This window comes from Quercus lobata, chromosome 10, assembly GCF_001633185.2.
Source record: "Quercus lobata isolate SW786 chromosome 10, ValleyOak3.0 Primary Assembly, whole genome shotgun sequence".
NCBI classification, from domain to species: Eukaryota; Viridiplantae; Streptophyta; class Magnoliopsida; order Fagales; family Fagaceae; genus Quercus; species Quercus lobata.
The window spans coordinates 30,654,737-30,668,496 of NC_044913.1; the positions used below are offsets into that span (position 1 = coordinate 30,654,737).

The following is a 13,760-nucleotide window of genomic DNA, read 5'->3' on the forward strand; positions in this document are numbered from 1 at the left end:
ATTTTTTGACAAGTGAGCCTGCCTATTACCTCTCATTTGCAAGAACTCAATTCATTTTATCCATTAACGGTCGCCTCTCCTGTATAGCTCCCGCTACTGCCAACCAACCAAGTATTACTTCTTCTTCTTCTCATTCTAGTAGCGCAAAATTACGTTTCTTTTCTTGAAATTAGATTTGGGTAATGCTTTGCTTTGCTTGTCTGATAGAAACTTTGGGCTTGCCTAAAATGAGTGTATTAGCTTCTGGGCCATGCTTGTGCTCTTGCTTCATATATAGAACCATTCCTTGTGAAGCAATTAACTTTTTAAGTTTATTCTTCCACTTCGTTTAACTTGGTTTGTGTGTGTGTGTGTGTGTGTATTATGTGAAGAATATACAGCAGGAATGGCTAGTCTTCCCCATGGAAATATGAATTGCAGCATTTTATGCAAAAGAGAAGCGGCTTCCTTCGTGGGTTTGCCTGCTCTTCCATTTTTGCGGCCACGGGCGAGAGCTTTTGAAGGTTTGGTTAGAGGTCAGTCGGTGATTTCTTTGCTTTACTTGAGTTTTTGTATTATTAAGAAGCTGAGATTACTCACTCGGATTCTTTGCTTTTGAAGGTGAACAATTTCATGTACTGGATTGTGATAGTTTTTGTTGAGGTTAATGATTTGTTTTCCTTTGTAAGGAAGTGTTTTTGGAATATTTGTGACTTGAGGATTATCTGTTGTGTATTAGCTAGCTTGTGTCTTTTTCTTTGATTAATTAGAGTTGCTTTTACCTGGAAGATGGAAACATAAGCTGAAAGGTTAAAATAATTGAATGAAGATCAGGCCTAATTTAAGAATTTTGAAAAAATTATATATATATATATATATATATATATGGCCAAGATTTACGAAGTAAATATTCAATGCGGAACTAGTCAAGTTATAATTGAGGCTTCTTTTAATCAATTATAACGCCAAGATCTTCCTAGTTAACATCCAATGTGGGGAAACAGGCCCACACAAGACATAATCCTCTAATCCAATCTAATATCTAATTCATTTGGGGTATCACCCATATACTGTTTGTCATCTTCTTTATTTATCATATGTGTACATGATTGGAATCATTTCTCTAATCCATAAACATTGCAACATATTTACTAAAATGGAGATTATTTTTCTACATTTAGACATATCTTGGATAATATTGTTTGGAGAGAAAGGAATGCATGCACTTTTAAGTTTTAAGGGATGTGAGTTACTGGCTTTAAGGTTGAAGCTGTTGTTCTTGAGGTCTCTTTATGATTGGATGGCAGATGCTACTTCATTTTCTTTTTTCAATTTGTTGGAATTTCTTGAATTATGAAATTTAGGCACTAGATTGCTTTTGGGTGTTTCTCTTGCATGCTTCCCGTGTGCTAGAATTGTGCCCCTTATTGCACATTGAAAAAAAAATTATTACTTATAAAAAAGAAATGACTCACATCTATCCTTTTGTTGAAGTTGTGCATATATCTCATGCAAGTTATTAGCCTTATGTGTCTGCAAGTTATTTCAGAAGAGGAACCTGTTTTGATTGAATGTGGTTGATGAAGAAAACACATTTCCTTTTTTGAAAGTGAAGAATCACAATATTATGGGTTTTTGATTTTTCACAGAACAAAAAGTACAGAGCCATATAACAGGTGTCTCCAATGATATTTGGATCTCTTATTCATTAGTATAGTGCTCCATAAAACTCAGATTGACCGGGTTTCTAGAATTAAAATTGAGGCATTTTTGTGTACTAGTTGAAAATTTTAGCACGAAATTAAGCCTGTCCAGTGATCTTTCTCACTACATAAATTTCTTTCTGACTTCCAATAAGATTAAGGCTTGTATCAGCTTATCTCTATATTTGATGTTCTGCTGAATTACTAGTTATCTTCTAGGATGTGTTTGGAACATATAATCAGACATCCACCACGACAAAGATAAATACACAGATAGAAATCACTACTAGTGCATGCATGTTTGTCGATATACATACATACATACATACATACATATATATATATATATATATTCTCAAAGTTTCAGTCTTTACTTATCGTGCCCAAATGAACCATCCCCTTCTTTTGGTGAATCCTGTGTCCCCATTCATGCCATTAAACAAATGGTTTGTTGAATGGTTAATCCAGGAAATTTCCTTGGGTGCCTGAAATGTTCTTTTTTTTGGGGAGGCTCTCGTATAATTTATTAAACTTTGCTTAAAAATAAGTCTTTGCCCCTTGGGGAAAGGGGGGGCAGAGGGGCGGGTGTGGTGAAGAAGAGGCCCAGATTCACTGGTGCTTTTATTGTCCTTTACTGTTTTGATATTAGTGCTGACTGTTTTCTCACAGAGTTTACAAGTTCTGCAACCTTAGATACATTAGAAATCCATTTTGATGTTCATCCTATACTCACGAATTATGATATCTTGCCAATAAATGGGTATAACAGGAGGAAAAAAAGAGTAATGAATTAGCCTATAGTTCATAGAGTCAGGCTCAGGCAGTATTCCTTTTCTATCTATAAATTGTCCAGGTATCTCATACTGTTTCTTTCATTTAATTGTGACTGATCCCTTCTTCGATTACCTGAATGTATTCTTTTGATTCTTGAGTCTAGAGGTCATTGTCTAAAAGGTTTGACTTTCTGATTCCATTTTATGTGCCAAAGAATACTATTAGTTTTTTGACAAAGTTTAACTACAAAACTGGTTGTTGCCTAAGATTATAACCTTACTCAATAAAATAAGCATTATTACATATTTTGAAAATCTAATCATTGAATTACATGTTTTTTACGCTCTTAATACACATGTCAAATTTTGTATTAATTGGATATTATTTACTCTATGATCTAGAAATTTATATTTTATGCATAGTTTTAAACTACAAAAACTTGCAATTTAAATAATTTATTGATGACATAGCTATTGATCTTTAATTTTGTAGAAATTTTGCAAGCATGGAGCATATAAGAAGATGTAATTCAATGGTGGATTTGTCAAAATTCACCTCCAATAAAAAGATATTGAGTTTTTTAGTCTAGCTGTTTGTAAATAACAAGACAAAATGCAATAATTTTTTTTTTAATTTTTAAGGCTTAAAAATGCTCAATAATTGATTTCCCATTTGTGTGGTTTATACTATTGCCTTTTAGTCCCTTCCTCAACCCTAATCTTTGTACAAGTTATAACAACACTATTGAGACTTTTAGTTGAAGTTTCTCCTTCAGCCCATTAATGATCTTACTTGGGAAGAACTTTAGGAGCATGTTGCATTGTGCAAGCAACAAAATTATTATAGGTTGTTTAAATGGCTTGTAATGGCAATTTTCTGAGGTGCAGATACTGTCCGTTGATTAATTGGAATTATGCAACCCTTACCGTGGGATTGGTTCAGGTTTTGTAGATAAGAAGTAATATGGATGAGGTTTGTGAAAATTATGTTTTACAAAAACATTTATTTTTCTTAATCAAGTGCATAAAAGTGACAATAAATTTGGATACTTAGTATAAAATTATGACAAATCCAAAAAAATAAAAAGAGATTAAACAATGTTTTTACTTGTGACTTCCAAATGTTCTTACTAGACCTCTGCTGGCTCTACCAGAGGTTTAAAAGTAACATTTTTCTATTGTATCTACTACTTTTTCTAATACTAGTTTGTGTGTAAAAGAGAGCTTAATGTTTTATACAAAAAGCCTTCCTGATGTTAATTATTAAGGATTTGTAAATAAGATTTCATTGGTTATAAAGACCATGTCAAGTATCTGATAATGCTACATCTCTTATTGAATTTTTAAGGAAGACTTAATCGAAGCTTATATAGAAAGGAAACTTCTCTTTTTCTTGGAAAAGGATCCAACCACATGTTGTCAAAGAAATTGATCTTTTCCATCCCTAGAAGTAGCACTGCTTCGAACTCCAGTGGTAATGGCAATGACTCCACTGATCAGGCCAAGGTATGTATGAGCAACCACTAGTGATGAGCTTCTCATTGTATCATTTTTCAATACAATGCATGAAGTTATCTGCTAGCCCGTGTTTTAAGCATGAACTGAACTTCTTTGAGATATATTAAATGGTATTATATTCTTTATATGTGTGATGCTTCTTCTGTAAACTTTACTCATTTAATTCCATAATTGTTGGGCATATGTCATGCCGTTTGTTAAACCCAAAATATTACTCACAAAAATAACAGAAAAAGATTATAACGTAGAATTTCTGCTCACTGAAGGAGAGATAGGAAATAGATGTTGCACTTCAAAACTAGTTCAGCATCAACTGTGATCATTTTGTCAGCTTTCTTCTTTACTCAACAAACTAATTTAAAAGAATTTGATCGATGGGTGGTCTCTTTAGTTTGCTGATAGAGACTGCCTAGTAGTACACCTCCTTTGCTCTGCCCATGGCTTTGTCGAATGCTATAGAGTTTCTTTGGGTTCCTTAAGTGATAACAAAGCATAACTTAGAGGAGTAGACTTTAACACAGACACAAACAGGAGAGATGGAGAGCTATAGGTTTGGGAAAAGGAAGATTATTACTTGTCCTCATCTGGTTTGTATAAGAGTTTTGCTATTCCAAATGGATAGGTGCTTAAATTGAAAATTAAAGTAATGAATTTTGTGTTCCAATTTTTTTTTAATTTGGATGTTGTTACCTGACTCACTGTAGTCCAAGTAAAAAAATAAATAAAAAGAAAAAGGAATTAAGATATTATGCTTCATAATTTTTTTCTTATTCCTACAGCAGAAACCTTTTGGTTACACGAGGAAGGATGTTTTACTGATAGGAGTTGGAGTTACTGTCATTGGCGTTGGCTTGAAAACTGGATTGGAGGTACCTGCCTTCCTTTTTGTAGTCATTTTAACTTTTTGTTACCCTTGAATCCTTAATGTCTGTTTCTTTCTTTTTTTTCTTCTTTTTTTATAGGTTGTTTCTGTTTATTTTTCAAACTTGCTTATGGGAAATGGAATTGAATATTGTTAGATATATTTTAACAGTGCCAGACAAAACACTTACTGAAAATAAAAATAAAAAATAAAATAAACTTCTCTAATTGGTGCCAGCAAAATCATTTCAGCATGTATATTAAGGAATGTAAAAGAAGTATCACCTTCTTTTCATGATTATGCCTGCCCAGGATTTTTTTTTTTTGTATATTGAATTGGATGGTTTCAATTATATATATCATGCATGAAAGTTTTTTATTGGTATTCCAACCTTGTAATTGTTCTATTTATGTTGTCATGTGCAGTTTGTAGGTGTTGATCCTCTACAAGCTGGAAATGTAGTTCAGCTGGTACTGGTTTTGGGTCTAACAGTTGGTTGGATCTCAACATATATATTTAGAGTTTCAAACAAAGAAATGACATATGCTCAACAATTACGAGACTATGAAAACAAAGTCATGGAGGTATAATTGAAAAGAATCCCATCATGTCTGTCTTTACATCAGAGCATAAGTGCATTATTTATGACTATGCTGATCCTCTTCAATATTATGGGAAAACTTTTTGCCCATTAATTTTGGAACTTACACTCAAGTGGATAGATATAGCAGCTCCATTTAGTTCCTGATACCTTCAAAAGTAACTTTATAACTATTGAACTAATTGATCCATCGCTGAGCCCGTCAGCATAATTCATTTCTGTTCTCGCTTTTCTTCTTCTTCTTTTTTTTTTTTTTTTTTTTTTTTTCTTTCTTATTGGTGACTCTTGATTTTTTTTTTTTTTCCCACTGACCTAAATGGATCCTTGCACAATGAATCCTTTGTAAACATGCTATTTACTATTTAGAGTTATCTGCCAATTTATTTTCCTAATACTGGGTTGGGGCCTAATGCTAATCTGCAGAAGCGGCTAGAGGGCCTGACAGAAGCAGAGCTGGAAGCGTTGCTTGAACAAGTTGAGGAAGAGAAGAGACGCGTAGCTAGTGGTGACCAGGTTAATTAAGTACCTTGTCATCAATAGCCTTAAAAACATTACAACACTAATTGATATACAACTCTCTAATCTCTATGTATATACAGTAGGTTAGTTCACAGAAATTTTTTGTGAAGTTGGCCTTATTTGTACTTACGGAAAGGCAGCAAGATGATAATGCAAAAATCATGTTTACTATTGCAAATCATGGGCGGCACTAAAGCCAGCCCAATGGGTTCATTTGAACCTCCTGACTTGGCCCAAAAAAAAAATACATTATATATAATTCTTTTTGACCCCTAAATAAAAAATTTGAACACTCTAAACCTAAATTTTGTTTGAACCCAGCTGAAATAAGCTTAAATATAATCATCTTAGTGCTACTTTCACAATATTTCTACAATAATTTTACAATAAAAGTTAATTAATATGTTGTAATTGGTTTTTATCTAGATTCATAACTGACATTGCTTTTTTATATATCTTTAACAACTTGCCACCTATATTATATTATGAAAGTGTTGCATCAATAGCATTACTGTTAAAATTGCTTCTTCGTTAAATAAAATAAATATATAAACTTTCTCTCCAGACTATTTCTAGCTCCGACACTATTGACCCCTAAAAAAAATTCTGGAGCAAATGTATGTAATTTTCCAGATGCAGGAAACCCAAACCATTAAAGTAGTTAAATGTAGTTTACCAAGGTTTGAAAGGGCTATCGGAGAAGATTATGGATGAAACTTATGTTCATAGAATCAAAAAAAGATTTCATCTTTCATGCATCATTATAGCAATTTGAAGCATAAGTATCTGTCTTCAAATCCTTGCACCAATATACTACTAAACCAGGCTTTTATTTTTTATTTTTTTTTTTTTTATAAAACTTTATATTCGTAAATAATACATATAATACTTTTTACACTCAATATGTTGCAACTTCAAAGAAAAAAATTGTGAAGAATTTCTTGTTTTATAGAAGTTATTCTTAATAAAGTTTAGTTAATTAGTAAATTCTAGGAATAAGTTTGATGAGCATATGTATTTCTAAAGGTACATGTATAGCTTTCTTAAGTAAAAATTGTAACAAACCAATAAGTCTTTGTAACGTCGTTTACAAGATCATCTCTAAGCTCCTAGTGGCTAAACTCAAACCACTTCTCGACAAGATCATCTCTTTGGCCCAATTAGCTTTCATCCCCAATAGATGGATTGCAGAGAATCAAGTCACTGTCCAGGAGATTCTTCACAGCTTCAAAACCCGAAAAACCAAGCTAGACCTCATGGCAATCAAATTAGACCTCCAAAAGGCATATGATAGAGTAAGCTGGAGGTTCATTCAAGATGTTCTTCTTCATCTGGGATTTAACCAGACATTCACAAGCTAGATCATATCTTGCATCTCCTCAGTCTCATTTGAAGTTCTTGTCAATGGAGGTAAAACTGAGAGCTTCAAACTTGACAGGGACCTTAGACAAGGGGATCCACTCTCATCATATCTATTCATTTTGGGGCAAGAAATTTTCTCCGAAATGCTTGACTCAAAACTCAGGAACAAAAATCTCTATGGCATTAAAACCAGCAAGAGTGGACCAACTATCACCCACGTGATCTATGCTAATGACATAGTGTTGTCCTCTAAAGCTTCCAGAAAAGATGTTGGAACTATATCAAGGATCCTTGAAAAATACAGCTTACGGTCTAGTCAATTGGTGAATAGGAACAAGTCAGGAATCTACTTCTCCAAGCATACACAGAGTCCCACACGAAGAACAATCAAAAGCATCTGTCAAGTCAAGGCCCTAAAAAAAGATGTTTATCTAGGAGCCCCATTCCTATTGTCAAGAGCTCCCTCAAAGGACTTTATTTACCTTCAGCACAAACTTGAAGCTAGACTCACAGGGTGGAGAAGTAAATGTCTTTCGTGAGCTAGAAGAAGAACTCTCTTCAATACTGTCGCCCAAACCATCCCCATTTACACCATGTCAACCTTCAGCATTCCAAACAAAGTTTGCAACAAACTGGACTCCCTCACTAGAAGATTCTAGCGGAAGCCAAAAAACCAAGATAGAAATTTCCTCGCACTGAAAGTTTGGGACAAGCTCTGCCACCCAAGGAACAAGGGTGGACTTGGCTTTAAGAAAGCTAAAGATATCGACACTGCTCTCCTCGCCAAACTAGCCTAGATGATCGCCTCCAAAAGAGATAGTCTCTACATGAACATTCTAAGAGCTAAATACAAAATCTCTACATGAACATTCTAAGAGCTATATACAAAATCAGCAAGAATTAGCTCCAGTCGGATCCCCTAAAATCCGCGTCCCCCATTTGGAAAGCAATTGAAAATGCCAAGAAGAGGACTATCGAGACACAAGGGTCATTCCATGGAATGAAACCCTGAATCTGCTAAAGCTTTATGGTTTGCTGCTTGTTAGGGCTTCAAAGTTGATGAATCTAACATCCACAGCCTAGTGGATATCGTCAAACTTGTTCTCGATCCTCCAAAAGCTTTTTGTCAAGCTAGAGAGCAATGGCTCATCTCTCTCAACATGGCTTTGATTTTGGAGGAAATTTGGAGAGTTAGGAACTTAGCTCTTCAACACAACAGCCCTATCGACCTGCCATCATCCATCCATACAATTCACAGAAGGTTCAATGAGCTCTCCCTAGCTCTTGCTAGCCCATCTCCTAATTACATCCATGCTGCTCAACCTTCTTGGATATCTCCTCCCCCTGGTTGGCTCAAAATCAATGTGGATGTTGCGTTATCCACCACCCATGCTTCCCTCGTTGCAGTTGCAAGGGATCACCTTGGCGTCCCCATCAAAATTTGGGCTAGAATCATGTAGGTAACCTCTCCTCTTTTGGCTGAATCTGAGGCTTTGCTCTAGGCAATATAGTTGGCTTTGAGAGAAAGATGGAACCATGTGGTCTTTGAAGGCGATGCAATGGCCTGTTTTGATGTTGTAAACTCCCCTGATCTCCCTTCCTCTTGGGCCATCAGAACCACTTCTGACAACATCCTTGCTCTTCATTCTATTTTTTTTTGTTGGGGGGGGGGGGGTTAACGGTGCTGCCCACCATGTCGCTAAATTCGCTTTAAGTTCTATGTCTTCTGTTTTCTTCAATGAGGATAATCTTCCCCCCACTTTGTCGGCTCTTTGTAAGGAAGATTATCCCTTTTGTTCCTCGTTTTTTTCTTAATGAATTGCAATTTATCAAAAAAAAAAAGTAAAACTTGTAACATAATAATTTATTTAAGGTGAAAAGCACATTTTAGTCTCTACATTTTCAGGCGATTCTCATTTTAGTCCCTATATTTTTATTTTTACCGCTTTTAGTTCCTATCTTGAAAAACGCTTCCCTTTTTTGTCCCTGTCATTACATCAAAAACGGAAAAAACTGACGTGGCAAACGACATAAATAAATAAAACTAAATTAATGTCCACATGGCCTGAATTAATAATAAAAAAAAAAAATTTGGCATTAAAAAATGTCACATCATCATCTAAATTAAAAAAATTAATTTATTAATTTTAACTAAATAAAAAAAATTAAAAACTAAAAATCATATGAATTGAGATCTAAGTGTGTTTTGAACAAAAATAACAAGAACACAAACCCAGAAATAAAAATAAAAAATAAAAAAATAAAAACAGCGTTAACAAAATGTAAATTTCACGTCTCAGACCCAACTTCTCTTTCTCACCGAAGCTATCCCTTCCCATTTCTCTACCTCTTAGTTCTCAAACCCAAAACCCAAGCCTTCACTCTGAAACCCCATGGCCGGAGCCACTCAAACTCTTCTCTCCGATCATCACCAACAAATCTCTAAATCTATTTCTCACTCTAAATCTCACACTCTTGGAACCAGCGCCCGATCGGACCTCAATGGTCCTCACCGCTCAACGCTAGCCACCACCGTCCTGGTGATAGCCTCACCTTCTCTTCTCCATCCTCAATCTCAACCTCTCTCTCTCGGCCTAAACCTGAAAACCCAAGACCCATCTCTCAAAATGAATCTCTCTCAAACCTCCAACTTCGATCTGGTTCCTAGGAGGTCCTAAGCAGCACGTGAACAACGGATCGACGGTGTGGAGGCTAAGTAAATCATGAATTGACCGTGAACTAAGTGAAAATGCAAACATCACAGAGATTGAAGATAGAAAAATGGAAGATAGGTTTAAGGTTTACCTAGTGGATGTCCTCTTTATTCTTATTTTTGTTCTTATCCTCCGTGTTTGATGGTTGCTAGCTGTTGTTGTTGATTTGATGGCTCCCTTGTGACCTTGATTCACGGTCTTTCTACCTTGATTTGTTGGCTCCACTTGTTCTTTCACATCAAAGACCCAACTAGATTTTTTTTTTTTTTTTTAATTTCTGGGTTTGTGTTCTTGGATCTGGGTTTGTGTTCTTGTTATTCTTGTTCAAGACACGCTTAGATAATTTAGATGCTGACGTGCATTTTTTTAATGCCAAAAAACATTTTTTATTATTAATTTAGGCCACGTAGACATTAATTTAGTATTATTTATTCCTGTCGTTTGCCATGTCAGCTTTCTCCGTTTCTAATGTAATGGCAGAGACCAAAACGGAAAGCGTTTTTCAGGATAGGGACTAAAAGCGGTAAAAATAAAATGTAGGGGCTAAAATGGGAATTTCCTGAAAATGTAGGGACTAAAAGGTGCTTTTAGCCTTTATTTAACCAATTTAACAAAGAAAATGAATAAGCTTGAGCTTATTTACTAGATTGGTCAACCAAGTTTGAACACACACTAAAAATAAATTAAAAAAAAAAAAAAAGGGGGGGGGGGGGGGGGGTTGTCTTAGATTGAGTTCCTCAAGTTCAGTAACAAAGTAAAGAAACGAACCTTCAACACCTTAATCTCAATTTGCTTATATTTTCAAGGTGATTGTTGGTAAAGAGAGATTGTACTCAGTAAGATCAAGATTGAACATAAAACAATAATTTTGACCATGAACTTGAGTTCAATAACAAGGTAAATGAGCTAAACTTGAACACGTTAGTGCTTGACCCAATATGATTTATAGAGTTACAGGGATGTATATCAATTTCAATTTGCACAAACTTTGTTAAGAGCTGTTGGTAAATAGAAATTGTATTCAATAGAGCTTTTGAAAGCCCACTAAGAAGAGCAGACTCCTAACTCCAGCATGAAACTATCAACCTCGTCATGTGTAACTGATTTATGATGGTGGTATTGATCTGAGTCAAAAGAAAAGTGAGCGCCGACTGTTTCTATATGATATGCTACATTAGAAAATGACTAGAGAATAGAAACTAACCATACAAAAATTCATGTGATACACTGATACTATAATGGAAGTCTCATGTGTCCCTTTCCTCATATGCACAGAGGAGCTTGTGAGTTGTGAAATTGACTGCTCTTCATAATCATCCAAATTCCATAATCAGAATCATGATGCAGTAAATTTAAAAATAATTGCTAATTGCATGTGACAGTGCAGCCGAATTCTTTTTTTTTTTTTTTTTAATGTTATTTCTGCAACTCATATGTTTTCACTTTTCCCCAGCAGCTATATATGTAAAACAGTCCACGTAGGATAGTCCAATTTCATAATATTTTTATTTTTATTTTTTTAACTTGATAAATACAGTAGGGGGAGAAGAGATTTAAATTTTGGATATCTCTGTTGAAAACACCAAGAATTATTAGTTGATTTATAAGACTCTTGGCTGTTGCATGATGATTTAAGATTACACATGGGTGAGACTGGTTTTAGGGATACTATAAATTTTATTATATAAATCTTATAAAATCAATAATCAATCACGAAAAGGAGCTGTAAGGACGCGATTTGTAACGACCCGTAATAATGTTGGGTTCGCACGTAAAAAGGCCCAAACAATATAATTTGTAGAGCGTGAGTATAAAGAACTAGGTTAACTTTTGTATAATGAAAAGATTCACTCTCACGTATACTGAAAGTCTAAAGTTGGCACTACGATCCTTTTCCTTGGTAATCAATACTGTTCTTTTTCTCTCCTTTTTCTCTTCTTCTTTTGTCTGTGTTTTTTCTTTTCTTTTCTTTTCTCTCTCCATCCCCCTTTTGCATGTTCTTCTTTCAGTTTATATACCACCATTTGCCTTTCATCCTCACCGCACACGTGTAGGTTGGGTTCGGAGGATTTCTTTCTGTCCCATCTAGCACCTCCTAGAACTTCCTATGGCTGCCTCCTTACTTTTCAGGTATCACCTCCACATTAATGCGGCCAGAGAGTTGGTTGAGAAGTCATTAATGCGGAGGCAGCTGTGATTATAGATATTTGTTTATCTTTTCCCTTTTACCCTTGGTCTGTGATCCTATCTGCATTGGTGACATAATTCTGAGGCCCGGCTGCCACAAGACCGTGCCCTGTTCGTCCTCAGACTCATAGTGCCGAGGAGTATGGCGTCCTCGGACGAATACAGCACCTCACCCTCGTGATATTGACTACCACCCCCTTCAGTAATTACCTTATGACCTGACTTGGCCTCCTCGGGCGGATATGCGTCCTCGGATGGGCCACAGGCCCAACATTCCTGACCTTAATGGGCCTATTGATCGAATGGCCCCCACAGGAGCAATTCAGAAATTTATTTATTGTGTAATATTAGAGATACTTACAAGTTAAGTTATAAAACTCTTAGCTATTGCATAATAATTTAAGACTACACTAAGTCATGAATGAGACAAATGTCAGGGATAATATAAATTTTATTGTATAAATATCACCAAGAAATTGATAATCAATTAAAAAAAAAAAGTAATTTAGACATTTATTTATTGTGTAATGTTGGGATACAAAAAATTTTATTACTTAGGGTCTATTTGAGATTTGCTTATTTTATTGAAACTGAAAATTTTTTGCTAAAAATACTATAGATAATGATAAAAGTTAGCTGAAATTATACAGTGAGACTCATGAATAGTATTAAAAAGTGATAGTGGGGCCTATAAATAATATCAAAAATAAACTAAATAGTAAAATAAACTGACTTTTTTAATTTTTACTAAGCACATACTTAAACAGTATAAAGTGAGGTGTAACCAATGAAAAAATTTTAAAAATATAAAAATATTTATTTATTATGTTGTGAGGTGACACCATTCAAATTTTTTTTTTTTTTTTTTTTTGTCTAGATTCCCTTTTGTTTTTTGTTTGTTTTTTTTTTTTTTTTTTTTTTTTTTTTTTTTTTTTTTTTTTGGCTGAAAGATTCCCTTCTGTTAACTTATATACACAAATTTCTTGCATATTGTGTTGACTTGTACTCATTAATTACCTCACTGTAATTTAACACCATGGAATTTATTCCTCTAAGTCTATGGAAGGAATTTAATCACATCATGTATAGGGCTTCTTATTCCAAAGATAGATGTTGAAAAAGAAAATGAAAAATATCCTCTTAGTGATGGTCAAAAATGTAAAACACCACCCAATTATCTTGTTTGGCAGCTCATAATCTTTGCTAGTTTCCTGGAAAGTGAATGGCACATTGCAATCTTAAGCTCCAATGTCAAGGACGATGGAACCAATATGGTAAACATCACAAACGTGTGATAAAGCAATTAGCAATAAATCAAACGTCCTGTCGTTATCTCTCTCTCGTAATATCAATGAATTATTATACAAAGGTTAAGAGGTGAACCATGACAAATAAATGTCACTTCAATTGTTATTAGACTATTATCATTAAAATTTCTATTTCTTTTCTTCTCCCAAAAAAAAAATTATATTTCTTAAAATAAAAACAAAACCGAAAATGTTTGGCTCTAATCACAAATTGGAAGATGAAATATATCCGATC

General features: G+C 34.5%; 1 protein-coding gene across 3 annotated transcripts; it reads left to right on the plus strand.

Moving 5' to 3' along the window:
- LOC115965824 lies at positions 1 to 6,200 on the plus strand. 3 transcript variants are annotated; one of them, XM_031085118.1, is made up of 6 exons: positions 1 to 111; positions 372 to 515; positions 3,804 to 3,961; positions 4,753 to 4,842; positions 5,261 to 5,419; positions 5,860 to 6,200. In XM_031085118.1, exons 2-6 carry the CDS (start codon positions 386 to 388, stop codon positions 5,956 to 5,958), a joined length of 636 nt encoding a protein of 211 aa, XP_030940978.1. In that variant the 5' UTR covers positions 1 to 111; positions 372 to 385; the 3' UTR covers positions 5,959 to 6,200. The 3 variants fall into 3 exon arrangements, with proteins under 3 accessions (XP_030940978.1, XP_030940980.1, XP_030940979.1); XM_031085120.1 differs by having other exon boundaries at positions 4,756 to 4,842; XM_031085119.1 differs by having other exon boundaries at positions 34 to 111; positions 381 to 515.
- The last annotated feature ends 7,560 nt before the right edge of the window (positions 6,201 to 13,760 follow it).

Coding starts and splice junctions, on each gene's coding strand:
- LOC115965824 (XM_031085118.1), top strand. CDS start 386: ATGGCTAGTCTTCCCCATGGAAATATGAATTGCAGCATTTTATGCAAA. Junction 4,843..5,260: donor GCTTGAAAACTGGATTGGAG/GTACCTGCCTTC, acceptor TGTCATGTGCAG/TTTGTAGGTGTTGATCCTCT. Junction 5,420..5,859: donor ATGAAAACAAAGTCATGGAG/GTATAATTGAAA, acceptor GCTAATCTGCAG/AAGCGGCTAGAGGGCCTGAC.